The 26,600-nt window shown below is 38.6% G+C and overlaps 2 protein-coding genes across 2 annotated transcripts in view; one reads left to right on the top strand and one right to left on the bottom strand.

The window, feature by feature from the left end:
• b3glcta (beta 3-glucosyltransferase a) overlaps positions 1-22,126 on the top strand; it is a 53,944-nt gene extending 31,818 nt beyond the window's left edge. Inside the window, exons 5-15 of the mRNA XM_079675643.1 lie at positions 2,402-2,478; positions 3,160-3,271; positions 4,219-4,355; positions 4,477-4,540; positions 5,563-5,694; positions 9,331-9,400; positions 11,677-11,790; positions 18,648-18,747; positions 19,222-19,341; positions 20,207-20,351; positions 21,401-22,126. Coding sequence (XP_079531769.1) covers positions 2,402-2,478; positions 3,160-3,271; positions 4,219-4,355; positions 4,477-4,540; positions 5,563-5,694; positions 9,331-9,400; positions 11,677-11,790; positions 18,648-18,747; positions 19,222-19,341; positions 20,207-20,351; positions 21,401-21,568 — 1,239 coding nt within the window. The 3' untranslated portion in view covers positions 21,569-22,126. The remainder of the gene's footprint in view (positions 1-2,401; positions 2,479-3,159; positions 3,272-4,218; positions 4,356-4,476; positions 4,541-5,562; positions 5,695-9,330; positions 9,401-11,676; positions 11,791-18,647; positions 18,748-19,221; positions 19,342-20,206; positions 20,352-21,400) is intronic.
• The window catches only part of LOC307038037 (stromal interaction molecule 1-like), a 358,279-nt gene that overhangs the window by 201,851 nt on the left and 129,828 nt on the right, over positions 1-26,600 (bottom strand). The window lies entirely within an intron of this gene.

Raw genomic sequence — 26,600 nt, 5'->3', positions numbered from 1 at the left:
GACTACTTCGAACACAATCTTTTACTATTTAATTTTCCCTTCCTAATTCTTATATAGATACCAGCCCTAGTGATAACTGAATTGTGGCTTACTGTTAGTGCTGGATTCTAGATCTGGATTTCTTTTAGGAAAAAACTCCTTTATTAACATTTAGAGTATACTCTAGATACAAATGTAGACTCTGTGATTGATCATAAATATAACCACCCACAACTTTTAAGAAGTAACAGCCATCCATCCACCACTTCCTCCGAGGCACAACACACACAAATCTGCTGTTTAACAGTCAGGGTTTGTGCGATACTGAAGGGAAAAGATTAAAGTCAACTGATACAGGGCATGCTTTCAGTTTGTAGATATAAAACATTCTTGATGTACAGTATCTTGTTATCTTGATGCTTTGCTTCACACAAAACCCTTTTTGATGTCTCGCAAATATCTTTAAAACAAAAGAAAGAATGGCCAGTATTGTGATCAAAAGACCTCTAATATAAAACTACTTGATTGAAAATATTCCTAAATGATTCAGAGCTGACTTGGTTTTGCTAAATATCCGAATGTTAGGCCAGCATCATTGATACATTGAAGATGTTGGCTCATCAGAGCACCTCAGAGACAGAAAAAGCGTGAATTATCAGTATGTCTGTCTCCGCATTTTTCACCCTGAACATAATGTTTATTTTCTATCCTCGTCTGACTGTGTAATCTGCGGATATCACAAAGCCTCCCACGGACAGGAACTTGTGTATTCTATGTGGCTGCTCACAGCCTATGTTCCTACAGTCGGACATTGTGCCTTCTGGGAGGAACTCACATTACATTAACACAGTCGTTTTGACATTCTGCCGATGCTCATGTCCACAGAGACATTCAACAGAACGACATTAAACTCAGAAACCCATAGCGGCAGTAGTGAAATACACCATGTTTCTAATTGCATTCCTATGCATCACTTGGATAATCTTACAATGTATCCATTTAAGGAGCCACTGGGATGAAAATATGTTAACATGGACCCCCTCATTTAGAGACTTGCCCCTCACTGGCGTCCCCAAAGTGTAGTTCAGTGACCCCCTTCTTTTCTCACAAGTAACCAAGAAACAGCTCTTATCTGTGGCAGAGTCTGCAGATTGCACACAACACCGCCTCCTCATATTGAGATCCTCCTTTATCATTGGATTGCCAATAGCTCTTTAAAGTTAAAGCATAATCGTTAAGATTGTATTATAATCTGAAGAAAGTTATACTTTTATCTCAACCGTGATGGTGCTAACATCAAGGAGAGTCAAATTAGGCATCGTAGGTGTCATTACAGCTTTAGTTAAAAGATAAAGCTCATATTAGATGAGAGCTAATATGCTAATAGGACTAGTTCAATATAAAGAGTGTCAGATTCATCCCCTAAATCAAACAGTGTGTGCTGTCATACAGAATGGCTGAGAGGAGACTGTTCACCCTGACTTCCTTCATGATGAGTTGACCATGCAGTAATGAGCCACAGGGTCTCACGCTCTGCTGCTTTGTTTTCATTGCAGTGTGAAACACTGGCTCTCGCACACACGTACTCTCTCAGTCGTCACTACAGAGCAGTGTTCTGAAAAGCATTCCTCCTATTTGGATGTGATTATGTGCACTGTCCATGTCCTGAAATATCCGTGCTTGCTTCCAGTGATATTTCCATCTTACTTACACTTTACTTCTCAGTGTTAGCAAGTGAAAGCAGAAACCCAGAAGGCAATATGGGTTTTAAAGAATGATACAAGTGTGTTTGGAAGCTTTATCTTCTTGGAAGAAAAGATTTGATGTATTCCGCCTTTTTCGATTGTATCAATGACATGTAACAATTAAACAAACAAAACCTAAGTCAAGCCAAAGTCAGACTACATAATGTATGCCTGATAACGCCCATCAGGACACACTTTGGGGATAGTTCAAATAAGTGATAATAAGAGTGTAATGAGAGCTGATCGGGACCATTATTCACCAAATGAATGGAAAGACGGCTAGACAGAGCCCACACCCAGAGGCAACAAATCAATCCGGGTTTATTTTCGTTCATCAAAGTATGTGAACATGTGAAAACACTAATTCTCGTTGCTGTTTTGGTGAACTTTGCACCATTTTGCTGTTAGTTCAAGCAGTGCAGATATCTCAAAGTGCAGTACCATACAGTGATAATGAAATATATTGAAATACAAATTAAAACACCGGCCTCAATTGCAATATTAGCTTTAACACAGTGTGTGTGAATTGTATGGGTTAAAACGTCCAAATACTAGTACAGTCCTTTGTCAATGCTGATGAACCAGTTCTGAATCACGCCTGTCCCATTCTGTGTACTTTGTTGGAGGAATACAGAAATCACTGTATCTTTCTTTATGCTGGTTTTTTTTGTGTGCAGAAACCACCGGTGGTATTGCTTCTTCATAGTTTATCAGATCACGAGGGAGATTGGAGTATCCTTCCTCTGCTGCCCAAGTAAGTATGCCTGCACTCTCAGGATCGAATGAGAAAGTTGATTTAAGGGTTCAAAATGTGACACAAATGTCAGAAACTTTGTGTCAGTTGAGATTTAGGAAGTTATATATAGGTTTTTAGGACATTTTGAACCACGTTTTAGGGCTGCAGATGGCTGGGAAGCTATTATCTACACAATAACTGTGATTGATTGCCTCACATTATAATAAAAACATTCCTAATGTCTCTATAACTGCAACAATAACCCTATTATTGCCGTCATTTGGTGGCCTGAGCAGCATGATAATGACATTAGTTCCAGTCATCTACATGTGTGGGCCTTCTAAAGATCCAATATAAGTTCAATAATAGTTGTGGGAAGCTGTGAAATAACATCGGAGTCTGTTTTTTTCCTCCATCATAAAGATGTAGGACATAGATCACCAAAAGCATCCCAAATCATTACAGAGCTGCCCTCTCTGAAAGAAGTCTGTGTGCTTGTGATGTTTTGTTGCCTCTCTCCCCTCGAGGGAAACTGTGTGGCTGCCTTGATCTGACTGGGTCAGAAGCCGCAGCTAGAAACTACCTCACAATGGACTGAAATGAAAAAAAGAATGTTCTGTAGAGTTTGTGTGTGCATGACAATGTTCCGTTTATTCGTGGTTCATTATTTAACACTAGTTTTGATTTCTTTTGTCTCAGCTTATCAAACTCCTTCGGGAAAAACTCCTCCTGGATTGTATTTCTTGAGGAGGAAACAAATGTAAAGACGACTAAGCTGGTTCAAGTCCTTTCAAAATTTGACAAGAATAAAGTAAGTATTAAATATTCCCTCCAAACCCCCTTTCCTGTCTCTTTCTGTCTGTGTTGCTCTGTCTCTCTATGCCAATTTCATCAGCGAGACCAAAGCTCCAGCTTAGTTGATCATTGGTTCAATCCTCACTGAGCTCTGCCAGCTCACTTTGTAACCTGTCAGACATGTCACTCCTGTCTCTGCTGTAGACCTCCTTTAAGCTCTGTGTCCCCACTCATGAAATTATTTTTGTATATGGGTTGAATATAAATAGTGTATTAGATAAATGCTGCCATTCAGAAAATTGTACACTGTGGGTCTAATGAAAGATCTTTACTAAACCAATCTTAGCTAAAGCTTTCTCCATCCAGTTTATTTAAATAGCCAAAAATGGCACATGTTAGAGAATGTGGCATTTTTCTGTTTCCATTTGTACTTAAGCCATACTTGTAATTCATTATTATCCACACACATCCTGTGGAGAAAAAGGTCAGATGTTAGATGAATCTACTGGCAACCACGTCAGTGTTTTGAATACAAAATGTGGTTAGCAGAATTACTACATCACTTTAATACAGTACACATTTAAAGCAATTTTGGGAAGTAGGCTTACTTGAGAAGATTGACAACACAATACGTGTATCCAGCTTCATATCAAACTCTGCAATAAGAAAAATCCCATGTTGTGTTTTTTCTCTATAAGATTATTTTTACCCCAGATTCATCAACAATTATGAAAAGAGTCTAGACCTTTGTTCTGCCTGTTCTGTTATCTCATTATCTTCCCAGCCAGTGACAAACGTGGTTACTACAAATACTTCCAAAGGATTTCTGGCATTGTTAAAAGTTTCAAATGAACTCAATATGTTAAAGGTACAAGAATAAAATGACAAAGTGTAACATCTTACAGGAAAGACGGGTTACCTGCACTCATGCTGACATCCTGTCCCTCACTTCTTATTTATCAGGAGTGGTTTCTCGGTAAGCCCCTGTATGACAAGGAGTCGACTATCATTCATCACTACGCGTTTGCAGAGAATCCCTCCATCTTTAAATATCCCGACTTTGTTGCTGCTTGGGCCTTAAGCACCCCCCTTGTTGTTCGGTGAGTACGGGCAGTACATCTGTTTGTATCTGTGGAATTGAGTCGTTATGTTATCATTGCAGTAATATTTTTTGTGGAGTTTTGTATTTATGTCATACAAATCTGTGATTTGTTATTTTAGGCTCGCAGACAAAGTGAGAAATGAACCACTTAAATCTGACTTCACCATTGACCTGAAACATGAGGTGAGTTAACATGCACTTTACACGGTCATAGACCTGTTGTGTCTGCTGGAGTGAAGATGAGACTGCTGGTTTTTAGCCATATTCTCACACATTTCTCCTTTCTCACACTTGAGCCAGTGCCAACCTACTATAATTTATTTACACAAAAAGAGCAAGGCATGAAATCCATCTAACCTTGAAGTGAAATCTCATTACTTTGGAGAATTGTCATGGTGCAGCATTGAGGTTCTTATTTTTATCACTGAAATTCAGTCGGGTAGGCACCTAGGGATTTCGTTGAGTAAACGCAGCGCCGGACTTATCAGGCATAGTCGGTAAAAGGTTGTTCAGGAAGAGATGGCATGATCTCAGTCCCAAGATCCAATTACAATACCGTATATTCTTTATATGTATGCTTTTTAAAGGATGCTGAGTTTTCAAATGGAATCAATGGACATATTATAAAATGGTGCTTTTGCAGATTAATGGGTCGTGAAACAACACAATGCACATCACAAACATACAACTGCAACCTCAGTACATAATAAGGTGACTTGTATGTTGTCAAATATAGACAAATATGGCATGCCTCCTCAATGTCATTCCAGTTCACTGTCAGTATGTTAGCTGCAGGCTGTAAATCGGCAAAACATCAGTTTTTAGTTTCTGTAGTTCCTATTCTGTGAGACTGTTCCTTATTCAGACAGCCTGATGCCACTGTCTTCATTACATATTATTTTACTGTACTGCTGCGTCGTCCCCTGTAGAATAGTTCAACTATATCCTAGATTTTACTTTGCTCTTAATCAGAAAGAGGTACTGTGATATTCAACAGCTCTCAAATTCTCCCTTTTGGTCTGTCTTTTGAAAGCTATCTTAAATGTTACATTTGATGTGAGAGCAAAATTGTTGTTTACTATAAAAGAGGAGTGAAGCATTCCATGTGTCTTCAGTACATTTTTATAATAAAGGATTAATCTCTGTTATATTGCATCTTTTCTTCAGCTTTAACATTTGAAAAAAACCATCTTTGTTTATTACAGGTTGCCTTGTATATCTGGGACAATGGCAACGGTCCACATCTCACTGGCGTTCCTGAGCTGTGCACAGAGCCGGAGGGCTCTCCCCAGACCCAACACTGCGCCACGTCTCTGAGCACCGCGCCTCCTCTGTGTGTGAGTACAGGCTCTGTGTGCACTTCAATTAGGTTGTCCTCAATTCCCTGGGAATGGTAAAAGAACAAAATTAAACAACATAAAACCGAGGGCACTTCACTGTGATATACTGGCGGTTCTCTGATGATGTACGATATTCTGCCTTTTTGTGCCCACGGCAACGTGGAAACTGCACCAATATTTCACAGCGCAGCCTTCAACGTAACTGCCTTTATTCTCCATTCAGTAGAACATTGTGCATTAACCTAAAAAGACAGGAAGTTTGCTTATTAAATTAGATTTAGTAATCCACCAAAAAGTACATACACCTCCGTTGCTTAGCAACATCCGTTTGTGTCCTCTCATTTTCTAGAGTTACGACCTCATTTTTCCCCCCATCATAATATGGTCAATGGTATCCATCTCCAATTCTGACTGATGTCTTATTCTAAGATTAAAAGTATTTAAAACACATTTTTGGCTTGCCTTCCGTCTTCATCCTTTCATTGTCTTGCCCAAGCAAATGGAAATTCACATGCAAATCTGCGATGTAAGCTGATGACTAATTAACTCTAAAATTCTTCTTCTCCTTTATCCTCTTTATCTCTTTTATTGGCCCTTGCTCACATCGTCATCAGATTTTTGTTACATGAGCAAATGTTAAGTGGTGAATATAAATAGAGCATAAGCGTCTAAGGGATCATTTATTCCTGCAAATAAGCTGGTTGTGTTGTCTCTTTGTAGAAATATATTTTTTTTTAGCAGAAATGTTATTTCAATGAAACAACCAATAGTGATACTGACAGAAACTGGTGCTACACTGCACTTTAATTAGTCGTTGAATAGGATCGTCTTTTTAAGTGTATTAGAAACCGTATTACAGAAATTGATCTTATGTGTAGGTTCTTTCCAACTCTATAATACAGAGAAAACATATAACAGTGAGTTGCATGTGCAAAAAAAAAGTCTAGGGTCAGGCCGTTTCTTACTGTAGAATGATGATGATAATAATAATTGGCAGTATCTTGATGCCGTACTTGATGTTGCGTTGCCTCTGAGTGGGAGCCAGCTCGTGAAAATATATCATTATTGGCCCACACAGTAAGTAAGGTCGGTACTTGCAGTGTCATGTAGAAAAAAATGTAAGTCTACTTAAATCAAGATTGCCGGTGCACTTGCGTTTATCGCAAAAAATGTTCCATGTTATAGGATATTATAATTCTGACCTTGTTGGAGTTTTGAATCACAAAAATGTTCGTTCCACATGGTATGTGATATATTCTTAGTATATTGTTTGCTGAGAGAACATTTGGTTCGTGAGCTGAGAAGACGTGACCATTCTTCAGGTGGCAATTGCAAGCACCCTGGAATAATCAATAACTTTATGAGAGCTTTGTTGACAGTTGGTGAGGCGAGTCGAATTTGGGATGTCAGATATTTTCAACCCTGCCATCTTTCACAATTTAACAATCCGATGCTCTTCATATGGGATTCAAGCCACTTACTGGATGTGCCTTATGTGGTCAAAAGACTGATTAATGTTTGTTGTAATCCAATTAGTTATAACAAGATTATATTAACGTACATTTCAATCACTATATATAAAACTGCATTCATGTAACCAGACCAAAGGGCAATATTTGAGCAGCCAGCAGAGAAACATTAAGGTCACAAGTTTAATAAGTATTCAGGGAGGAATTTGGATGACACACAACAAGATGGGACATAAAGTAATCTGCTATTGTTTTAAACATTCACAAGACAAATAGCCAATCAGGGGCCACTTCAGCATAAGTGTTAAGAGCTTCTAGAGGCAGATTCAAGGAGGCAAAGTACGACAATCATCACAACATGTGCTTTTTTGTTGAGAAGGAAAGAATAATAGAAATGCAGACGCCTTCTTAAGGTTGTTGGAGTCTTGTATCAACAAAGCATTGCCTTTCTATGTGACAATTATGTTAAAAAAAAAAAAGAAGACAGACTGGGTTAATGACTATCTGGTGGATATAGCAGAGCATGGAATCACCTAAAGAGCCACATATTTCCCCCAAAAAAAGGAACTAAAGAGAGTGAATATTGGACTCCAGATAAAAGCTAATGGTGCTCTGTAGCCACTCCATGTGTAAGTAAGCTATTGTTTCCAAACAGTAGATAATGACAAGTGAAAATAGTCATTAGCTGCAGATTTTTGTACATTATCATTTAAGCTTTCAGATTACTTTTCTACGCTCGAGCTTTATCCAAAGTTTACTTCACATCATGTCTACAAATGTTCTTGGAAATGTGATGGTTTGTGCAGCAGCTGATGACATCTTTAATGTAGCACACATTTTTAATGCATTTTGTCTGAGAATTGAGTGTGTCTTTGTGTGAGCGTTTGAGCTTTTATTAAGAAATAAGTATTGCAGGCTCTTCCATGTTTGACTCTAAGTACACTGAACAAAAATATAAACGCAACACTTTTGTTTTTGCTCCCATTTTTCATGAGATGAACTCAAAGATCTAAAACATTTTCTACATACACAAAATAACCATTTCTCTCAAATATTGTTCACAAATCTGAACAAATCTGTGATAGTGAGCACTTCTCCTTTGCCGAGATAATCCATCCCACCTCACAGGTGTGGCATATCAAGATGCTGATTAGACAGCATGATTATTGCACAGGTGTGCCTTAGGCTGGCCACAATAAAAGGCCACTTTGAAACGTGCAGTTTTGCTTTGTTGGGGGGGTCTGGGGGGGTCCGAAAACCAGTTAATATCTTGTGTGAGGGTTAGGGTTAGGGTAATGTTGTGAATCGAGTGGCCCAGGGTGGTGGAGGGGTTATGGTATGGGCAGGCGTATGTTATGGACGACGAACACAGGCCACTCGATTCACAACATTACCCTAACCCTAACCCTCACACCAGATACTGACTGGTTTTCGGACCCCCCCAGAGCCCCCCAATAAAGCAAAACTGCACGTTTCAGAGTGGCCTTTTATTGTGGCCAGCCTAAGGCACACCTGTGGAATAATCATGCTGTCTAATCAGCATCTTGATATGCCACACCTGTGAGGTGGGATGGATTATCTCGGCAAAGGAGAAGTGCTCACTGATAGATTTTTTCAGATTTGTGAACAATATTTGAGAGAAATGGTTATTTTGTTTATATAGAAAATGTTTTAGATCTTTGAGTTCATCTCATGAAAAATGGGAGCAAAAACAAAAGTGTTGCGTTTATATTTTTGTTCAGTGTAATAAGGAAGGGATCAGAGATTTTATATTTTCAGTTTTATAATCCCTTTCATTTAATGTATCATTTCCCAGGCTCCCATGTTGCTCCTCTTTTCATCTCCAAGGCTATCACCTAATTCAGCATAAAGTCTTGAATTTGTTACATTAGCTGCAGTTTTATCAGCTGTTTGTCTTTTGTTTCAGAGGGAGAGCTGAAGAGAATCAGACCATTTACAGAAAAATCCAATTCTAATTTCCCTTTGAAGATATCAACTCGGTCCCCACTGATACTTTGACACTTATTATTGCCTGAAAAAATACATTTTAACTATTTGGCTGAATATAAAATAGATACTTTCTTGATATGTGATGTAGAGTATGTGTGATGTTCATGTGAGGAATCTCACATTTTGTGATTTGTGTCTCCTATTTTCATCAAAGGGGGAGCCTGTAAATAAAGAAGATATATTTGTTGCTGTGAAAACGTGTAGGAAGTTTCACAGTGAAAGAGGTAAGTCACACTCCCGTGCTCACAAAATCTGCCAAAGATACACAATGTACCTTTAAATGGCTCATGCTTTTGACCTGTTGTTTCACTTAACGGATTCGCTTCACCTGTGACACCATAATTAAGCTTCAATTATTATACGATTACGTCTGAAAGGATTTGAAAGTAGGCCTATTTAGTCCAAACCTTGAAGCTCATAATTGCATGCACTTCTTGACACTGGAAAATCCTCCGACAATCCTGCAGATGTCTGAAAAATCTACTACTTCTGTTAAGCTGTTTATTTGCAAGCTCTGATGGTGTCACGGCCTGGTTCGTGGCCATAACAAAAGTGTGGAAAGCACAAGATATAAGAAAATATATTTATTACAATAACCCAACGTTAACACAAAATATACCCCAATGTGATGTGTTAATCAGTAAGATCAGTAGTGTAGATGTGTGTGTGAACATGGTGTGGTGTGAGGTGTTTGAATGCCAAAACTAATGTAAAGGTAAAACAGAAGCATAAACGAAGTAGCTGCTCTTCCAAAACAGGTCCTCAGCGGAGAGAGCGATGAGACTCTGGCTCAGGCCTTTTACTCGTCCGGTAACGGCAGCCAGGTGTCCTCAATCAACGCTGACACAGACAAAGGGAGAACATTAAAGGGCCATAGACACACAACTGACGACAGTAAAGCAGGGGTCGTCACAATGTCAATAACCTATCTACATTGAATCTTCTTATAACCTGATAAAAATGTAGCAGGTTCAGTCGATAGATCAAATTGCAGATTCCTTTCAGAGGGAACAGAAAAATGGTGCACTGCATTCAAAGAGTGGCGCTCAAAAGTAATTGCACAAATTACCCTAATTACCAATTCGTCTGGCAAGCTGCCATTATCCGTTTCAAATGCAGACAAGATGGAAATGGATATTTGATTTCTATTTCAACCTTAGATCAATAAAAAATGCAACAGCCTTTTAATACATTAAATGTTGCTATCACAAAGCTATTTTAAACTTCAGTAATGATTATATGAAGTAATACAAAAACAATGATACCACACTGATTCGAGGCCGTGGAAACATGCAGTCGCTTAGATATAAAATACAGTTGATATAAAATAAGGTCAACAATCTGATGTGGTCCCAGAGATATCTCCTTTTTCTTTTCACGGTAGTTCACAGAATTTATATTACTGAGGCAATATGAAAGATTCAACTTTTATAACTAAGTTTAATTATTGGGTACCTTAATACGGCAACAAAAAATAACTAGGAAACAGAGGTTTCCCATTATTACTTCACTAACTTTTTCACTAAAATAACAAGTACAGTACCTTTACCCATCTCTTTATTTTGTAATTATTTTAACAATAAATTATTTCAACTGTTTTCAGAACGGTATGAGTGTTGTACCGCATAGCGTTTACTTTACCAGTATTCTGATATTTAGCTAAACTTATGTTTTCTTTTTTACTAATGTTTCACCATGCGTAGGTTGGGTTTTGTTCTAAGATGTGTAGGATGCATTTTGTCTGTTTGTTAAACCACTCTAACACCTATTGATTGGGACAGTAGACCCTCATCTGCATGAGATTCTTTCATTTCAAGCTTGGTTTTCATTTATTTCAATGCACTTATATTAAAAAGCATTATGATAGTTGGACCTAACTGGACTTACTGAGCCTTGAGCGGCAGGTAAGGTCAGCCAACTCAACTTTTCAGTTTGATTCTTTCATTGCCAATCTAATTCCCTTTTTTGTTGATTTATGAGAGATGAACACATCCTGGAGCTGCTGCTGCTGCAGATCTCTGGTTCTTCTTTCTTTCCCAGCCCGCATACACTCTCTGCTCGACATCCCAGAAACTCATCACAAAACCTGCAGCACTCATCAGTCAGATCCCAATCAAATCTATGGGAAATCTCGACTAAAGAAGAAAAAAACGGCTGGTCTTCTTGTGCTTTCTGTTGATTTGAAATTCCTCAAATGACAAACTGAATCATTGTCCTGATGACTCGTTCTGACATTTCATCTTAATCATCTTAAACATTAAAAGAGATTAAAGAACCACAATTGTTGCCTATTTTCAATCTTAAACCTTATGATTTATGTCTTTAGAAACCTTGCTAATATAATATTTCTTTTTTTAAAACAGACCAAAACATAAGAGAAGCCATATATTGCAATAAATATGAAATGCTTATTTTCTCAGGGAAGTGAACACAGTACAGAACCAAAGGTATGTTTGTTGTGAACAGTGAACACTATTGATTTGTGTCTCTGTTGCTCTAGTTCCAGTGATAAAGAAGACCTGGGAAAAGGACGCCTTCTTTTTAGAGTACTACAGTGACCATGCTGACCCAGCCATACCAACCATTAATTTAGGAGTTCCGAACACAGAAAGAGGTAAGTGCCACTTTTATTTTGTTAAATAAAGAAAAGATCAAGGCGTTGTCGGAATATCTTTGTATCATCCTAGAATTCAATCCATTAAGGATTTAAAATGTTGCCAGCACTATTTTATTCAATCTGTATAAATGTTGTCATATTCCATACCTAGCAACAGACTCAGCCAACCTCTTTATGCCTGCTATGTTGTTCTCCCACACATAACATACTGCCTAACAAGCAAGCCAGGCAACTCTGAAACTAAATCAGGTATTTCACAAACAGACACTTGCCTGAAACGCCAATAACATATTTTCAATGTTTTGTTTTGTAGCACACAAAGGCAAGACAAGAAATCAATGCAACGGAGCCCAAACATTGAATTCCATAACAAAATTGCAGGTTACGGTATTTAATTTGTTGTCTTGCACAAGATATTCACTAACAACAACAAGGTTGGCAACTCAACTTTTATAGTCATCCTGCCAAAAGCAAACAACAAAAATGCAATGTTATTTAACTCAACAATTCTTATGGCTGCAGACAAATAGAGGTTCACTTGCTGTTTGACTATCTTATTTTCATCTAGCTCACACAACAAAGGTGTCCAGACAAAAGTACAGTTCATTAATTTGTCTATGATTTTTCCACACTTTACATTGCATTTACATTACATTGCATTTAGCTGACGCTTTTATCCAAAGCGACTTACAATAAGTGCATTCGACCACTTTCCAGATGATTGCCTCGTCTTTATAGTTTAACAGGGGCTTGAACCTCCCACAATGAGTCAGTATATTATTTGAAAGGATGGTAGTGGTAGGAAAGCCAGAGCAACTACCAGTGGTCTGTGTCCTGGAACATGTTCCTGTTGAGTGAAGAGCATCAGCTAACCTTTAAACATAAACTGAAGAGATCTCTAAAGCAAAGCAAACCTTATGTCACCACGGTTACATACTCATTGTTTTTAAATTTCTGCTCTTTTTGTTATATACTTTTGTATTTTATAATATTGTGTTGTATCATATTGTGTGGTTATGTGCTTTACTGCACTGCTTGCTGAGGCCTTGTATCGATACCACTATGCAAAAACATGCCCATGGACTACATATATAAATTAGGTCATTCGCTAAGCCTGGCATATTTACATTGAGGTGGAAACTGAATGTTGATTAATGTGCACTGTCCCTGGTAAATAAATAAATATGCTAAACTCCTTCAGCCTCAACATCACAAACAGGCCTTGGATAATGCTGCAGGGTCAGCTGAGCTACATAGAAAAATACAATGTGTATTACTAAAGTAGAGATTTTACCCAATTATGTTGGGATTCCTTAACTGTATGATACCAAGATATCTTTGAAACTATTGAATGATTATTTTATTTGTTGTTTTCAGAATAATTCCGAGGTGATAATTGTGTCAGGGCCTTCTGTTTGTTTTGGATGTGAGGAGCTTATCGCCAACTGAGAGATATAAACGGCACATTTACTCACATCGAGATTGGCCAACATCCCCTGCTGATTTCAACAGACTGTAGAACTGTCAGTATTCGATGATATATTATTTTCCCTAAGATTTGGTGAAAATCTGTCATTTTCATACGTTTGCTAGAGTAACTGCTGGGTCCATCTTTACTAACGTCGTGGCTAGGCCAAGTGTAATTTTATTAAAAAGTAGTGGTCAATTTGTAAGACTAGTAATGTTTCAAATAATGTCTGCTTTCTTGGCACAAATAAGATGATTTATTTGATACACGTCCTATTTTAAAATATGAACCAACAGCAAGCAGTTCAACTTAAACAGCATAATGACAGAGAACAGCTGGCCTGTCAAGGTTATACAATGGGCCTAAGACCTGTCAAGCTCACTGGTTTTATGGGGGGGTAATGTGCTTGAACATTTCTTGGCCAGGAGCAGTTTTTTCCTTGGTCTTGCCATCACCGTTTGGTTTCCAGGCAACAAGAGTAGACACCAGAAACCGAGTCATAACCACAACTTAAAATTACAACTTTTCATTAATACACTTTTTTTGTACATACAAAATAAGCAATCAAACTTATTTAGACAGAGCCATGCTAGCAGTTTGTAAACACAGATCAATTAAAGTCGGTCTATTCTCCCCCTGCTCAACGAATAAGCGAGAGAGATAGCAGCAAGATCAAAAGAGCTCGAGTTGTGAATAAGACAAATACAACTTTTTTTTTCAATAGTTTAACTTTGGTTACATTCCATAGCATACTAAACACAACCAAAAAACGGGAAACGTACCAGATTTTGAATAAATGAGGCAAGTTCTTCACCCTATTGTGTCTGCAGCTTTATACAGTCTATGGTGTGCATGCATGTGGTTAAATACTGCACAACGGTAACAGATTTTTAGTGATGTTCTCTATTCCTTCAAATTTAGAGAACCTCATTTACAATTCTAGACAAGATCTCTAGTGTTATCATCAATATTGGAACCGCAGTTTGAAAAAGTATGTCAAATGATGCACAATCCCTCTTTGATGTTTTGACTTCATGTTATGGTGCACCACACAAAAAACATCTTGTAGGAACAAGCTGATGAAACCGTATGGAAGCATTTTTTACATCTATATACCCAAAAGTAAGTTGAAAATAGGTAGAAAAACCAATAGTTTACTGTTCCTTTGCCTTGAGAAGATGCACATGGCAACAAAGCCCACTGGTTCCCACTGTAGGTGTCGCGGGTATGGCTCTTCAGGAGGGAAAACTCCGCTCGATCTGAGAGCCGACGTCCCTCGGGAGAAGCTTAACTCCAACAACATCCTTAAGCTTCTCCTGAGGGAGATGCTGGATGCTAGAGATGAATAATTTATGATAATCAGACACATGTACATGTACGAAAGCATGTAATGGAGTGTCAGACCACTCAAAGCTATCCGGGGGAATTTTTAAAGACAGTGGTAACTCTCTGCAGCCTCCTGGTTCCCTGAGCCAGAACCCATTTGGGCTGAAATTGTTTTACAGTCTGATGGCTGTCGGCACAAAACAGCACCTCAGACCTCTCATGTTGCACATAATGGGATGATGCATCGGCTGCTTTCAGCAAACTGTAGGAGGGGTGAGGGGTTGTTGTTCGAAAGAGTCTGCTTTAGTCTCCAGCCTTCCCTCAGTTACTGACTCCAGGCACCTCAGCTCTTTAACAAGGGACTCCTTTGCATAGAAGCAGGGAAGGATGCAAACTTACAGCTTATCAGCTCTCTTAAAAATGCAGGCTTATCTGCTGTAAAGCTGAGACTCGCCAAGAATGAAAGTCGACCTTATCTCGTAAAGTTACTGTGTTATCCGTTCAGTTTGTTGTTGATATGCAACCCCCATACTTGAGAGCCGCCTTGTCTCCACCGCCTCTTCGTCGGGGATAGTGACAGGTCCCAGTGGCTTCTTAATTTGTAACACATTCTCTAGCATCTACTTTGCCTTCCTGTCACTGAAGTGCAGATAGTTCTTGCACCAACTGTCAAAGCTCTCCAGTTACTACTGTACCCTCGCTGGAGTCTTTTCATTAGATGATTTTAAACGTAAATGAGAAATAGCCACAAAGAAAGTTTGATCAGGTTTCTGAAGATGCTTTTCACCACAGCTAAAATCTGATTTAAAACCAATTCAACGTCTCACTCGGACTACATTTTGTTGGTTTGTGAAGAGCATGAGGATGTGGTTTGCCCCCGGTTTGCCCCCGGTAAATGCAAATGTGTTTTGTTGCATGATTGCAGCAACCACTACATCCTGGCATCCTGATGCATCTCATCATAACGGCACAACAACTTAAAATGGCATAATACAAAGGAAGGTCACAGTGCAATCAGCTAGGCTACCACTGTGCTGCTCTTCATATAATGCATCAATTATGTTTTATTGTTTTTACTTGGGCCAAGTTTGGCTGAAACCTGCCTACTCTTTCTTCTTTTTTCAAAATTTAAAAGACCTTGATTTTAAAATATCAAAACCACTGTCAAACGTGGCTTGACGAGAACAATGACATGCTAACTGATTGTGTCATACAGTGAATGAGTACTTAGGGTTACACGTACGTGGAAACATTTCAATTCAATGTGGTATAATTTTAAAATAAATGTTCTACCTAAAAGAGCACACGGTTTTCATTTCATTTTATTGACTCAGATTGGTCATGTTGTAAATGTTTGCATTATACTGAATGGTGTTTATATTGTCTAGTTTGGATTTCAGAAACACTACTGATTATAATAGACAACATTGCTGTCTGACACCCAAACAAAAATTATAGGTATTACGTTTTTTATGATATGATATGGTACAGCTATGAAAACCACCAAATCTTCCCAGTTTACGAGGTGGAGGTTTCGCGACTGTTACATTATTTCTTTAAAAATCTATCTATTAACCGACTAATTGTTGCAGCTGTAGTTGATAACGGAAAGAGGATTAACTGTCATCTGTTAATTACCACTAAGGAAAGGAACATTATTTGTATATTATGTTCATGATGTTCTCCCTCCGTGCGACAGATACCAGGGTCAAGGCAAGAAATGACGTGTGCTCCCATTCACATTTTGCATACATCCAAGCTAGCAGCTGGTAATGCCATGTCAACAAAAATCAAGTGTAAGTTGTCTGACTCCTCAAACCTGCTCATTTGCATAACTGCACAGGTTACCTTACTCCGGGTGCCAAGAGTTTAATGGCTTACTCCAGAAAACACTGCAGAATGATTCCAGTATTTTCTGAAGCCAGAGTTTGATCATTCTTTCTCATAGATCATCTTGGAGAAAGTGCCTTTTTTCCCTTCGTTTTCCTTTGCACTGCATGCCAGCATTTCTTTTTTGGAGACAACAATTAAGTCTTGGAAGTTTGGCAGCAATCCACTGTCCATCATCAAGGCAGGGGGTTTTCTCTGGTTTGGTAAGCTGCCAAATACTTAAGCTACTCTCTGTTTGGTAACTATGCATACTGTCAATCAGACAGAGCGCTTAGAATGCAAATATATCCTAAAATACAAACAGTAGCTTTCCTTACAGTAGTTGAAGTTTGATGTCTAAAGAAAAGGAGACTTTAAGACGACTGACCTTTGATTGAACAGCAACATGAAAACAAGTATCATTCTGCGGCTTTAAGAAAATCTATGCATTGCATTCGGTCACATGGGGATATAATGTAAGCCCCAGGCAACTGTGTTAATCAGATAAGCCTGTATCAAATGGTATATGATAGAGGTCAAACATAAGCATCTGTGCCAAATGCCCAAACCATTTTGAATCCATTATCAGACTAGAATTCATTCAAAGTCAGGACATACCCTTTTTTTCTCTCTCTTTGTTCTTATCCGTCCATTTCGTCAAGATAGATGGATTGAAACTATGCATTATACATTACATCAAGAAAAATGACCTAAAGGCTATACTTAAACCATAAAACCCATTATCTTGGTTGCCTTTTAAAAATAAGCTTTCACACCATTCTAAAGTCTTTTGGTAATGTTGCTGCAAACTGTGATCATAAGGAAATTTGAAGTATGTTAAAAGCTGAAAAGCCTTTCAGTAAAATACAGTATTGAAAATTGAAAGGTAATCTCCACAGAGGTAACAAGTTTTTGATAGTCAAGTGAGTGGGAAGGTGATGCAAGCCCTTGAAATTGGAAGTCAAACTTTATCAAGTAAATACTCAAACTATTCATACAGTAGTCAAGTTCATGTGGTAGGGTCTCTTTTTCGAGTTTTCAAATGATAGAAGATGCATGAGACATGAACATGGAACCTGCTGCCATGGCCCTGAATGGCACTAACTAACCTCCTCCAACTAGAAATAAGATGACCATGCTTGTCTGGAGATCTGCCTTTGAAACTGCATTTTTGTATTTTATTCCTGTCAGCAGTTCAAGGTGTCCTTACTTATTCTATATTCAGATTCCAGGAAAAAATAACACTGTGGGAGCCTTATAAATAAAACAGTAAGACCTCAGTATTCTTTGTGACGCTTGCCACCAGGGATTTTCATGTCTCAGCTCTGAGTCCTGATGGCATGCAGGTATTTGATGACTATATTTCGTTGGGTTCCTTATATTTGTTGTCTACTATCACATCACTTTTTTTCATTTCCAGGAGTTGGCAGAACATTTTGTTCCACATGGCAGGCATGTCAAATACGGCATACTAAAAATATGATCTTCTAGGTCCATCATACAAAACATACCATATCATTATATCTTCGGGATGCAAGATTATAGGCACCAGCTTTCTACCTGCACACTAAGCCCGAGACAGCGTGTCTTTGCTTTGGGAAGACTTCCTTTAATGCTGTACAATAGGCCTCTTACAAAGCTGAATGTGTGACTCTTCTTTGATCCCTGAAGTGTCCACCTACTGTAAAGCCCTGAATGCTTTTTCGGTGTCCTTGAGTAGAATACCACTTGTTCAAAATGTATTGTGCTGTTCTCCTCCTTGTTAGGCTTGGACACAGTAGTCCCACTTGTTCCTAAAAGGCTCATATTAAGATAACTTGTGCCCTCTAACAAAATGTTGCTACATTTTGTATATTGTTTTAAAACAGACTAATTATAATGATTATTTAGCTTATCAGTAAGAGCACAATATCAACACTACCCAGGCTGGATTCCCACATTAGGTATTCATGCTGAAAAATGGATTCACTCTTTAAACTAAACAGAGAAATGCTTGACTCCCTTTCAAATTATTTGTGTGTGTGGGTTTTTGTTTATGCAGTCATGTCTGTGGATGTAAATGCCTGCTTATGCAAAGTGTGTTTCTCTTACCACAAAGGTCATTTATCTTTGTATTCCAGCATAGAGCACATGGTCAATGCGTGATGAAGTCGTACAGGCGAGTATATTGATAGCATGTCTCTGTTTGCAGGCCACTGTGGGAAAACATTTGCAATCCTTCAAAGATTTCTGACCAGCTCTGTCCCAAACACCAAGTGGCTCCTTGTTGTTGACGACGACACACTTATCAGGTATGTTTTCATGTTTTCAGAAATGGGTTTTCAAACCGGCGTTTCTTCCCTTTTTTTTTTGACTGGGACACAATGTCTCGTTCTTTAAATGCCATGCTTTTATTCTTCTTCGGCGTTTGAGTGACATGTATTCATACATTTTATAACAGATTCTGCTCACACAGCCATGAAAAGGCTTGCCCATCGAAAGAGAGAAACGCTGGATATGAAGTCATTTAGGGGGAAATTAGTTGGATATTACCATCCTGTTGAACATCTGAAAGCTCAGAGCATAAATTCCAGTCCAGCCGGCTTCACTTATATCCGTAAGGTTGCCCCTTCATGTGGAAGCCTCTGGGCGTGTTATAGTTCCTGAGGGAGGGCAGTCATTTCAGCTACTAAATGGACAGTTTCATACAGTATGTGTGTACCTGCAGACACGTGTGTGTATCATGATCATGAGTGTATGATGAGTCTGATCTTTGCTTCCTGTAGCCTCTCCAGACTGCAGGTCTTGCTGAGCTGTTACGACCCATCTGAACCCGTGTGTCTGGGGGAGAGGTACGGCTACGGCCTGAGCCAAGGGGGCTACAGCTACATCACGGGAGGTGGAGGGTGAGTTTCATAGCTCGGACGCTCAGGGAATAATGATGAAAGATACAGATGCAACAGAGAGACTATAAAATATGTAATGGAAAACCTGTAATATTTTATTTACAGATACATCATTTAAATTCAGTTTAAAGCTGTGCAGCTCCCTGTGGTTTGCAGGCTGCCTTACAGTAAATATACTCAATAAAAATGTGGAATAAATCACCACAAAATGCAGTAAACAGACGGTCAGTTTATAAGACAAGAGAGGGAGTCATTACTTTATCCTCACACTACAGTATACAAACTGTTGGTTACTGCAAGAAAACATACTGTACACTAATACAAATTCTAAAAGATACTTATTTTCTTATAACAAGTGGACAATAAGTAGAAGTTATATTTCAGCTGTCAGTGCTGGAGCAAAGCTCTCCAACAGATTCATCAGTAGATTTGAGTGAACAGTGTGAGAAACTATTCAGGGTTACTTCACTCGCCGTGACACTTAACAGCCCTGCAACTGCCAGTTTTTTTCAAAAGTGATATCTTCTAATAACTGTTTTGAGTGGCAATGAGTAGTTTTTATTTTGGCAGCTCGAGATTTGTTTCTTCATATATAATTGCATCTCTTTTCAAAGAGATGTCGTGTCCTTGTTGTGCAGAGCCACATCTCCCTCACGGCTTGTTTTTCAGTTGTACTCACTACGCTGCCGCCCTCTTACCGACTGAATAACATAAGCTTAAGATGACAGTTGAAAGACATGCTTATTATTTTCTGGTCATTTCTAACAATAACTCTAAACTGATCATTTACAGTTCAGTTAAATTGTCTGAATGTAGCTGCATTGTGTATCTGCTCTCTCTGATGTCCCTCTCTGTGTGGCTGCAGTATGGTGTTCAGCAGGGAGGCTGTGGTCCAGCTCCTGAACAGTGGCTGTAAGTGCTACAGCAATGATGCGCCGGATGACATGGTGCTGGGAATGTGCCTCAATGCCATTGGACTTCCTGTCACACACAGTGCTCTTTTCCACCAGGTAGTATTCACAATCTTTCAATACATTCTGTGTGTTAATGGTCTGTGTATTTGTACCTAAGGTGGTCATACTGAGTTTTTTTCCCCTCTTTTCTTGGAATGAAAATCCATCACAATATTTCTTTAGCAAAAATATACTGGAAAAGGTTTTTTCGGCTTGTAACTGGCCAATTTCTGATATCAAAGGCATTACACACCCCCACAGGTGTTTTTTGTTCACGATGCGCTTAAATCTCAGTACTTATGAATTAAGGATATCAGGAATTTCTGAGAGCAAACAGAATAAATATGTGAGGCATTATCATGTCACATTCACGCCACATGGGGCTCATGGGATGACTTGCATGTGTCTAACTTGCAACTATCCACATCATTGGACATCTCATTGATTTCTGCAGAACTGTTTTTTTAAAGGTTAAAGATATTTTGCAATGACATTTAGGCACTATATAAATTATATATAAGTCCAATTACAATAGATCCGAATGGGCATCCATGTTGTCAAGTTGGAAGTCAGCTTGTCATACTAGGAAAAGCATGTGTGTATTTATAAATAACAATACATTAACAAGAAGTATGGTAGGTATGCAAGTATCTCAGTAGGTTGTGACAGTGAGCCAGCATGCACAATAACAAAACTGAAGAATCTAAATGGAATTCAGCCATTGTTCATTTAATAACTTCAACATGTTGTGTTCAACACAGACAGCAGAGTGAGAGTTGTGTCAACCAAAAGACATCAATACACCTCACTATCTCGATTAGCAGAGATGACGGAAATCAGTTTGAAAAAGCAACATATTGATTTAACCCAAAATGAATGGTTACTCTGTCAATGAATCAGACAATAAAATTAACAAATTGCCTCAACATTTATTCTTGTTTGAATCCCTTTATACAAACAATGGTCCCAGTTGCTCAGTTTTCAGTATGCACTATCTGTTTCCACATACTCTTTCACGCCTTCATTCTTGTTGCCTGTAGCACTTGCACACAGTCTCTGGTCGCTGCTTCCAGATATAAATTACTGTACTTAATCTTATCTTTCAGGCACGCCCAGAGGACTACGCCAGAGACTTCTTAGCTCACCAGGTGCCCATCTCTTTCCATAAACACTGGAACATCGACCCCATTGCTGTTTTCAACAAATGGCTGAAGGATGACTTGAGGACAAAAGCTGCAGAGGGACTGGATAAAAGCACTAAGACAGAGTTATAAACATTTTAAGCACACAACTAGTGTGTGTGTGTGTGTGTGTGTGTGTGTGTGTGTGTGTGTGTGTGTGTGTGTGTGTGTGTGTGTGTGTGTGTGTGTGTGTGTGTGTGTGTGTGTGTGTGTGTGTGTGTGTGTGTGTGTGTGTGTGTGTGTGTGTGTGTGTGTGTGTGTGTGTGTGTGTGTGTGTGTGTGTGTGTGTGTGTGTGTGTGTGTGTGTGTGTGTGTGTGTGTGTGTGTGTGTGTGTGTGTGTGTGTGTGTGTGGTCGGTCATGGACCTGAAGTATTGCCCTTCACAGATGTAAATGTTTTTGTATTGTTAATGTTGAAGTGTTATTAAGAGGGACCATGTGAGTGTGTGTCCATGACTAAATCTGTGAGTGTCTTCATGACCGAGTTGCATGTTATTTTGAAAATATGCACACTATGTGTATATTTATATCCTATGAATAATCTCAACCCTACAGAGATCTTCTCTGGGAGATACTGTGTCTTTTAAAAAAAAAAATCACTAATGCTGTACAATGTGCTCTATTTTGACATAAAAGTATAAATACTTCAGAACTGTGTGCATTTGTTTTCATTCAAGGCTTAAAATTATTTTTGTTTAAACCAGTAATTAACTGATATAAACTAAATTATATTACCAGAAGTTATTTCTAATTTTGTTAAAGGTTAATTGAGGCTAAGACTAAGACAGTAAAACACATGCTGTGTTGGCAGTTTAAGGCATTAAAGCTCTAAAGTAAGCTGAAGGTTTAGAATTACTCCATTATTAAAAGGGTCCAAAGTTGCTGCTTAGGCAGATAAGAGTCTTAACTTTACATTACTTTTGTTTTTACTTACTTACTACTTCAAGACCCTCTGTTTCTCAATGCTCTCTTTGAACCCAATTGCAGGAACTAAAAAGGAGCATGAATGTCATAGACATACTTTCTTGTAATATATATAAGCTGATATCCTGCAGAATGAGGTAGAAATTAGTTTTATCAACGTCTATACACATTTTTCATTAGGACCTTTTTTCTCAAAGAATGATTTGTCTCATATAAAAAAAAGAATTGGCAGACCCAATGATTTGCTGACCATTAAAGGTCGTTTATAGACCTTGAGCCTCAGTTGAAGAATTAAACCTTCCTCCTGGCTGTTTGCCACGCTAAAAGAATAATTTGCAGCTTTAATACTTCATTCAGAAAGAAATAGAGCCGGCTGCTGCCTCATGGTAGCGAAAGCATTAGAAAGACCTGATTTCTGATTTCTATGAATTACTTCAGATTAATTACACTGCGCTAATGAAAATCTGAAAATGCCATTACTGTCAGTCCATGGAAGACCTACTGTAATACAGAAAATGTCCCTCTGTTAGTAATGTGGTGCTAAATTTACACTGTCCAATAGTACAGAAGGCCAGCTCGAGTTCATGAGAAGTCATTTAGCCTCAGGCATTTGACCAGTGCAATAAGTCAAGGAGACATCTGCTCTCACACCTATGAATTGTAGCCTTTTTGCAGGAAACAAGTTAAATTCCTTGAGGGACTCAACCACACATGGAGAGATGAGTGGTGGTAAGACAGCACTGAGGGAAATACTCCTTAATTCTAAGCAGGTCCACACAACATGCTTGCTTCGCCAATTTTTCTAGTGTGTCAGCAACAACTTCCGACTCGAGTTAGACTTTGTTTGATGTTGAATTTAAAGCTTTAATCCTCTTCCAAAGCAGTCAAACAGGGAGAAGAGTGTAGTTCTGTATTTCCTCCAAAAGACATTGTCTATTTTCTGTTCAGTGCAGCTTCTGAGTTTTTAGATAAACTAAGCTAACCCCTGTTGGAATTTTGAACTGCTGGTTTATATTATTATTAGGACTATTATGGCTCAGACAAATACAGAATTCTTTCATCATTATTTATTTTATTGGTCTACCTTGTGTTGATTTGACCTGTAAACTCCTGCTGAGATTTTACAAATTGAAATGATTTAAGTATCCTTAGTCTACAAAGTGTCCTTGCCTTGACATCAGCACTGCAGCTTTCAATGTACATTTGATGATCATTATAGTCACTAAAGGGATTTTAGTGCCTTCATTTTAGACATTTGTGCTACAATATGGCTCTGTGAACTTTTCTAACTGTTCCTTTTTAGTCCATCGTCCCCATTTCTATCATCCAGGGAGATTGGGCCGCCTTGGTCATATGTCTCTGAGGCTTAACTTGACACAATTCATCCTTTTAAGATTTTAAAGACTCCAACTACATCTTTTGTTATAAAGGTCGTTTTTGGTTTTGCTAGTTTAATATCTGCCTCTGAGATACTTTCTCTCACTCGGCCCTCTTAAAACTGGATATCTTATTTTGACATTTGGACTAACCCTTTAGAATACTGTGGATTGTGTTGGAAACAGGAGCAGAAAAGTGTGAAGCAGTAAATGACATGTAGTTTGTAAATGAACTGTAAAGAAAGTTTAGGTTTTTAACATTTTAAGTGTCTGCCTTTACCTTTGTGAAATCTGGGGTTCAGATGGCCGGATTAATATTCACAAAGCTTTTTCGAAATGAAAGAATGTGTGAGCCATGGAGAGATCGGCTGGATAGCACTTGGAAAAGTTTGAATTTTCAGTTATATCTGTTTGAGCTTGAGTGCATTTTCCTCAGTCTTCACTGTGACCAGCAGGGTCTCCATAAGGGAGTCGAAGAGAAAAGCTGCCACAGTGAGTGTCATCTCAAATCACTGTCAGTCGGCTCAGCTGACGCTTTTATGATCACTCTGTGATCTCACTTGTTGCCAATCTGTTTTCCATCGCTTCAGGGAACAACAGTGACTGTAAGACTTCTCTTATATTTAGAAAAATATATATGAACTATATATAAACTGTATATAAACTGTATATATAAACATACTTTGATACTTTATACACTGACATTCCCAAACACACATAAATCGTGCCAAATGAAGTGAGACTGGAAGATTTGATGAACCCTATGTGTAACATTGCTGACATTGTTAACAACTTTATATCAATGGACATTTTAACCGATACTGTCCAATCAAGTTCGGGACTGATTTTGAACATTATGCATGCAAAAGGTGTTCATCAGCAGGAGCCATCTCTTTGCTTGTCTATTTGCGTGAACCATGCTAATGAATGCTGACAAGGCTGTCCAATAAATTATTTTTGATGTAAATGTATAATTACAAGGTGTCCTGTAAGGGTAATATAATTGTGCTTGCACAATTTCACCTAACAGAAGAAACTCAGTGTCAAATTGTTATACGGGGCTTGAGAGGGATCTCTTGTAGAGAGGCAGAGTGTTTTTTACAGAGGGTGATAAACGTGTGCAGATGTACCGATATGTGGGCGGGTTGCAATAAAAGCCAGGCCAAGGACAAGTGTTCAAGGTCAGATAGCTACAAGTTCTTAACCACCGCTTACAAAAGATTAATTTTATAGTGAGATCAACAGTAAATTATATATTGTGCTGTCGGACTGATAGGGAATAAGATCCTAATATTCCTGCATTCTCACTCTCTTATTCCAAAAGAAAATTAGATTGGATATATATATATTGTATTCTGGTTGGCAGGGAAAATTGTGTTGAACATGGAAGTTGCAGCAGCAAGGACATGAAAAAAGCAGCGCCGGAAGAAGAAAAAATATAATATATCAAACTACAACTAATGACATACACCATGGGGAAAAAAAATGTTGTGAAATTACTGTACGCTCAGCATAAATAAATAATAGGAACTGGGGAAAGCATAGGGATGTGAGTTTGTGCTGTGGAGACCCAGACTATCATTCTGAGTTAATCAGTTTTATTGTCAGGGGAACAACAGACTCTGTGTATCTGCAGAGGCTGCATGCGACACTGTATCACCTGCCTGATGGGGAGAGGGGTATTAGCTGTCCAAGATGAGAGTGGAGTCAGCTGATATACTGGAGATGCACTTACCGTATGCATATTTTCCTGTGTGATTAACTTTTTATGGATACTACTATACAGTGTACAAAAAGAACAAAGATAAAATTGGTATTAGGGTCAAGAAGTTAACACCCAAAAAACAAACCTCAACATAAATCACCAAAATACAGCATTGACAGTATAAAAATAACTAACATTTCCTGAGATGTAATGTTGGCAGCATGATCTTAAGTTGTTTTTTATGACCCAAATGTAGTTTTTATAGCGTCCCCATGGCCTTATGATACACTAACAGTTATTGGTTCTCTTCAACAGCTGCACATTGATGGCAGTAAGGACTGACCTTGAATCGTTACCTGCTGATGAGTGGTGCTGCTCATGACAAGTAAGCTGATCTTTATGAGGAAAATCTCTGGAGTATGACTTTAATTTTCAACTGCAACTTGATATATTTATGGGAAGGACATGAACTGTATACAGTATAACCTGATGCGCTAATGATGCGGATGTTTGGAGTGTGTTTTTTTTTTAACCAGCCATTGGTGTTAAAATTAACAAGGTTTGTGGAGAGGCTGGCAGCTTCTCTGGTGATATTCATGGGCTCAGGAAAAGTATTAACTTCAACAACTTTGCTGAAAGTGAGAAAGGAGTGGGAGCACTTGATTATGTGAGCCTTCACCTCCAGTTCCCGACACTATATGAGCTGCACGTATGGAGGTTGACCCAGCTGCGGGATTATGGGAGAGTTGGGTATTACTGTCATGGAGGGAAATATGCGCTGTATGATTTTGCTCCAGCAGTATAACCCTACACCTCTTTTATTACTACAGTCTAAGGAGTATATTGTGGTTTTGTCTGGTATGTTAATGCAAAATGCAGCATCTTGTACCCCCAGTATTAGGCTAGGCATGGTGTGGCTCTTTGAGGTTATTGGTGCTTTAGAAATACCTGCGTACAGTTTGTCCTCTGAATTTGACCTGACCCATTTTTTTAGGAGACACACTGCTTCACCTGGGGAGCAACTCCACTTCTGATTCAACTGTCCTTGACTGAGGCACATCAATTTCAGTGTGTGTTACAAAAACACTGGTCTGCTTTCACATTCAGCAAGACCACCGTTA

Source organism: Notothenia rossii, assembly GCF_949606895.1.
Source record: "Notothenia rossii genome assembly, chromosome: 4".
Taxonomy (NCBI): Eukaryota; Metazoa; Chordata; class Actinopteri; order Perciformes; family Nototheniidae; genus Notothenia; species Notothenia rossii.
This window is presented reverse-complemented; position numbering and strand designations above follow the sequence as displayed.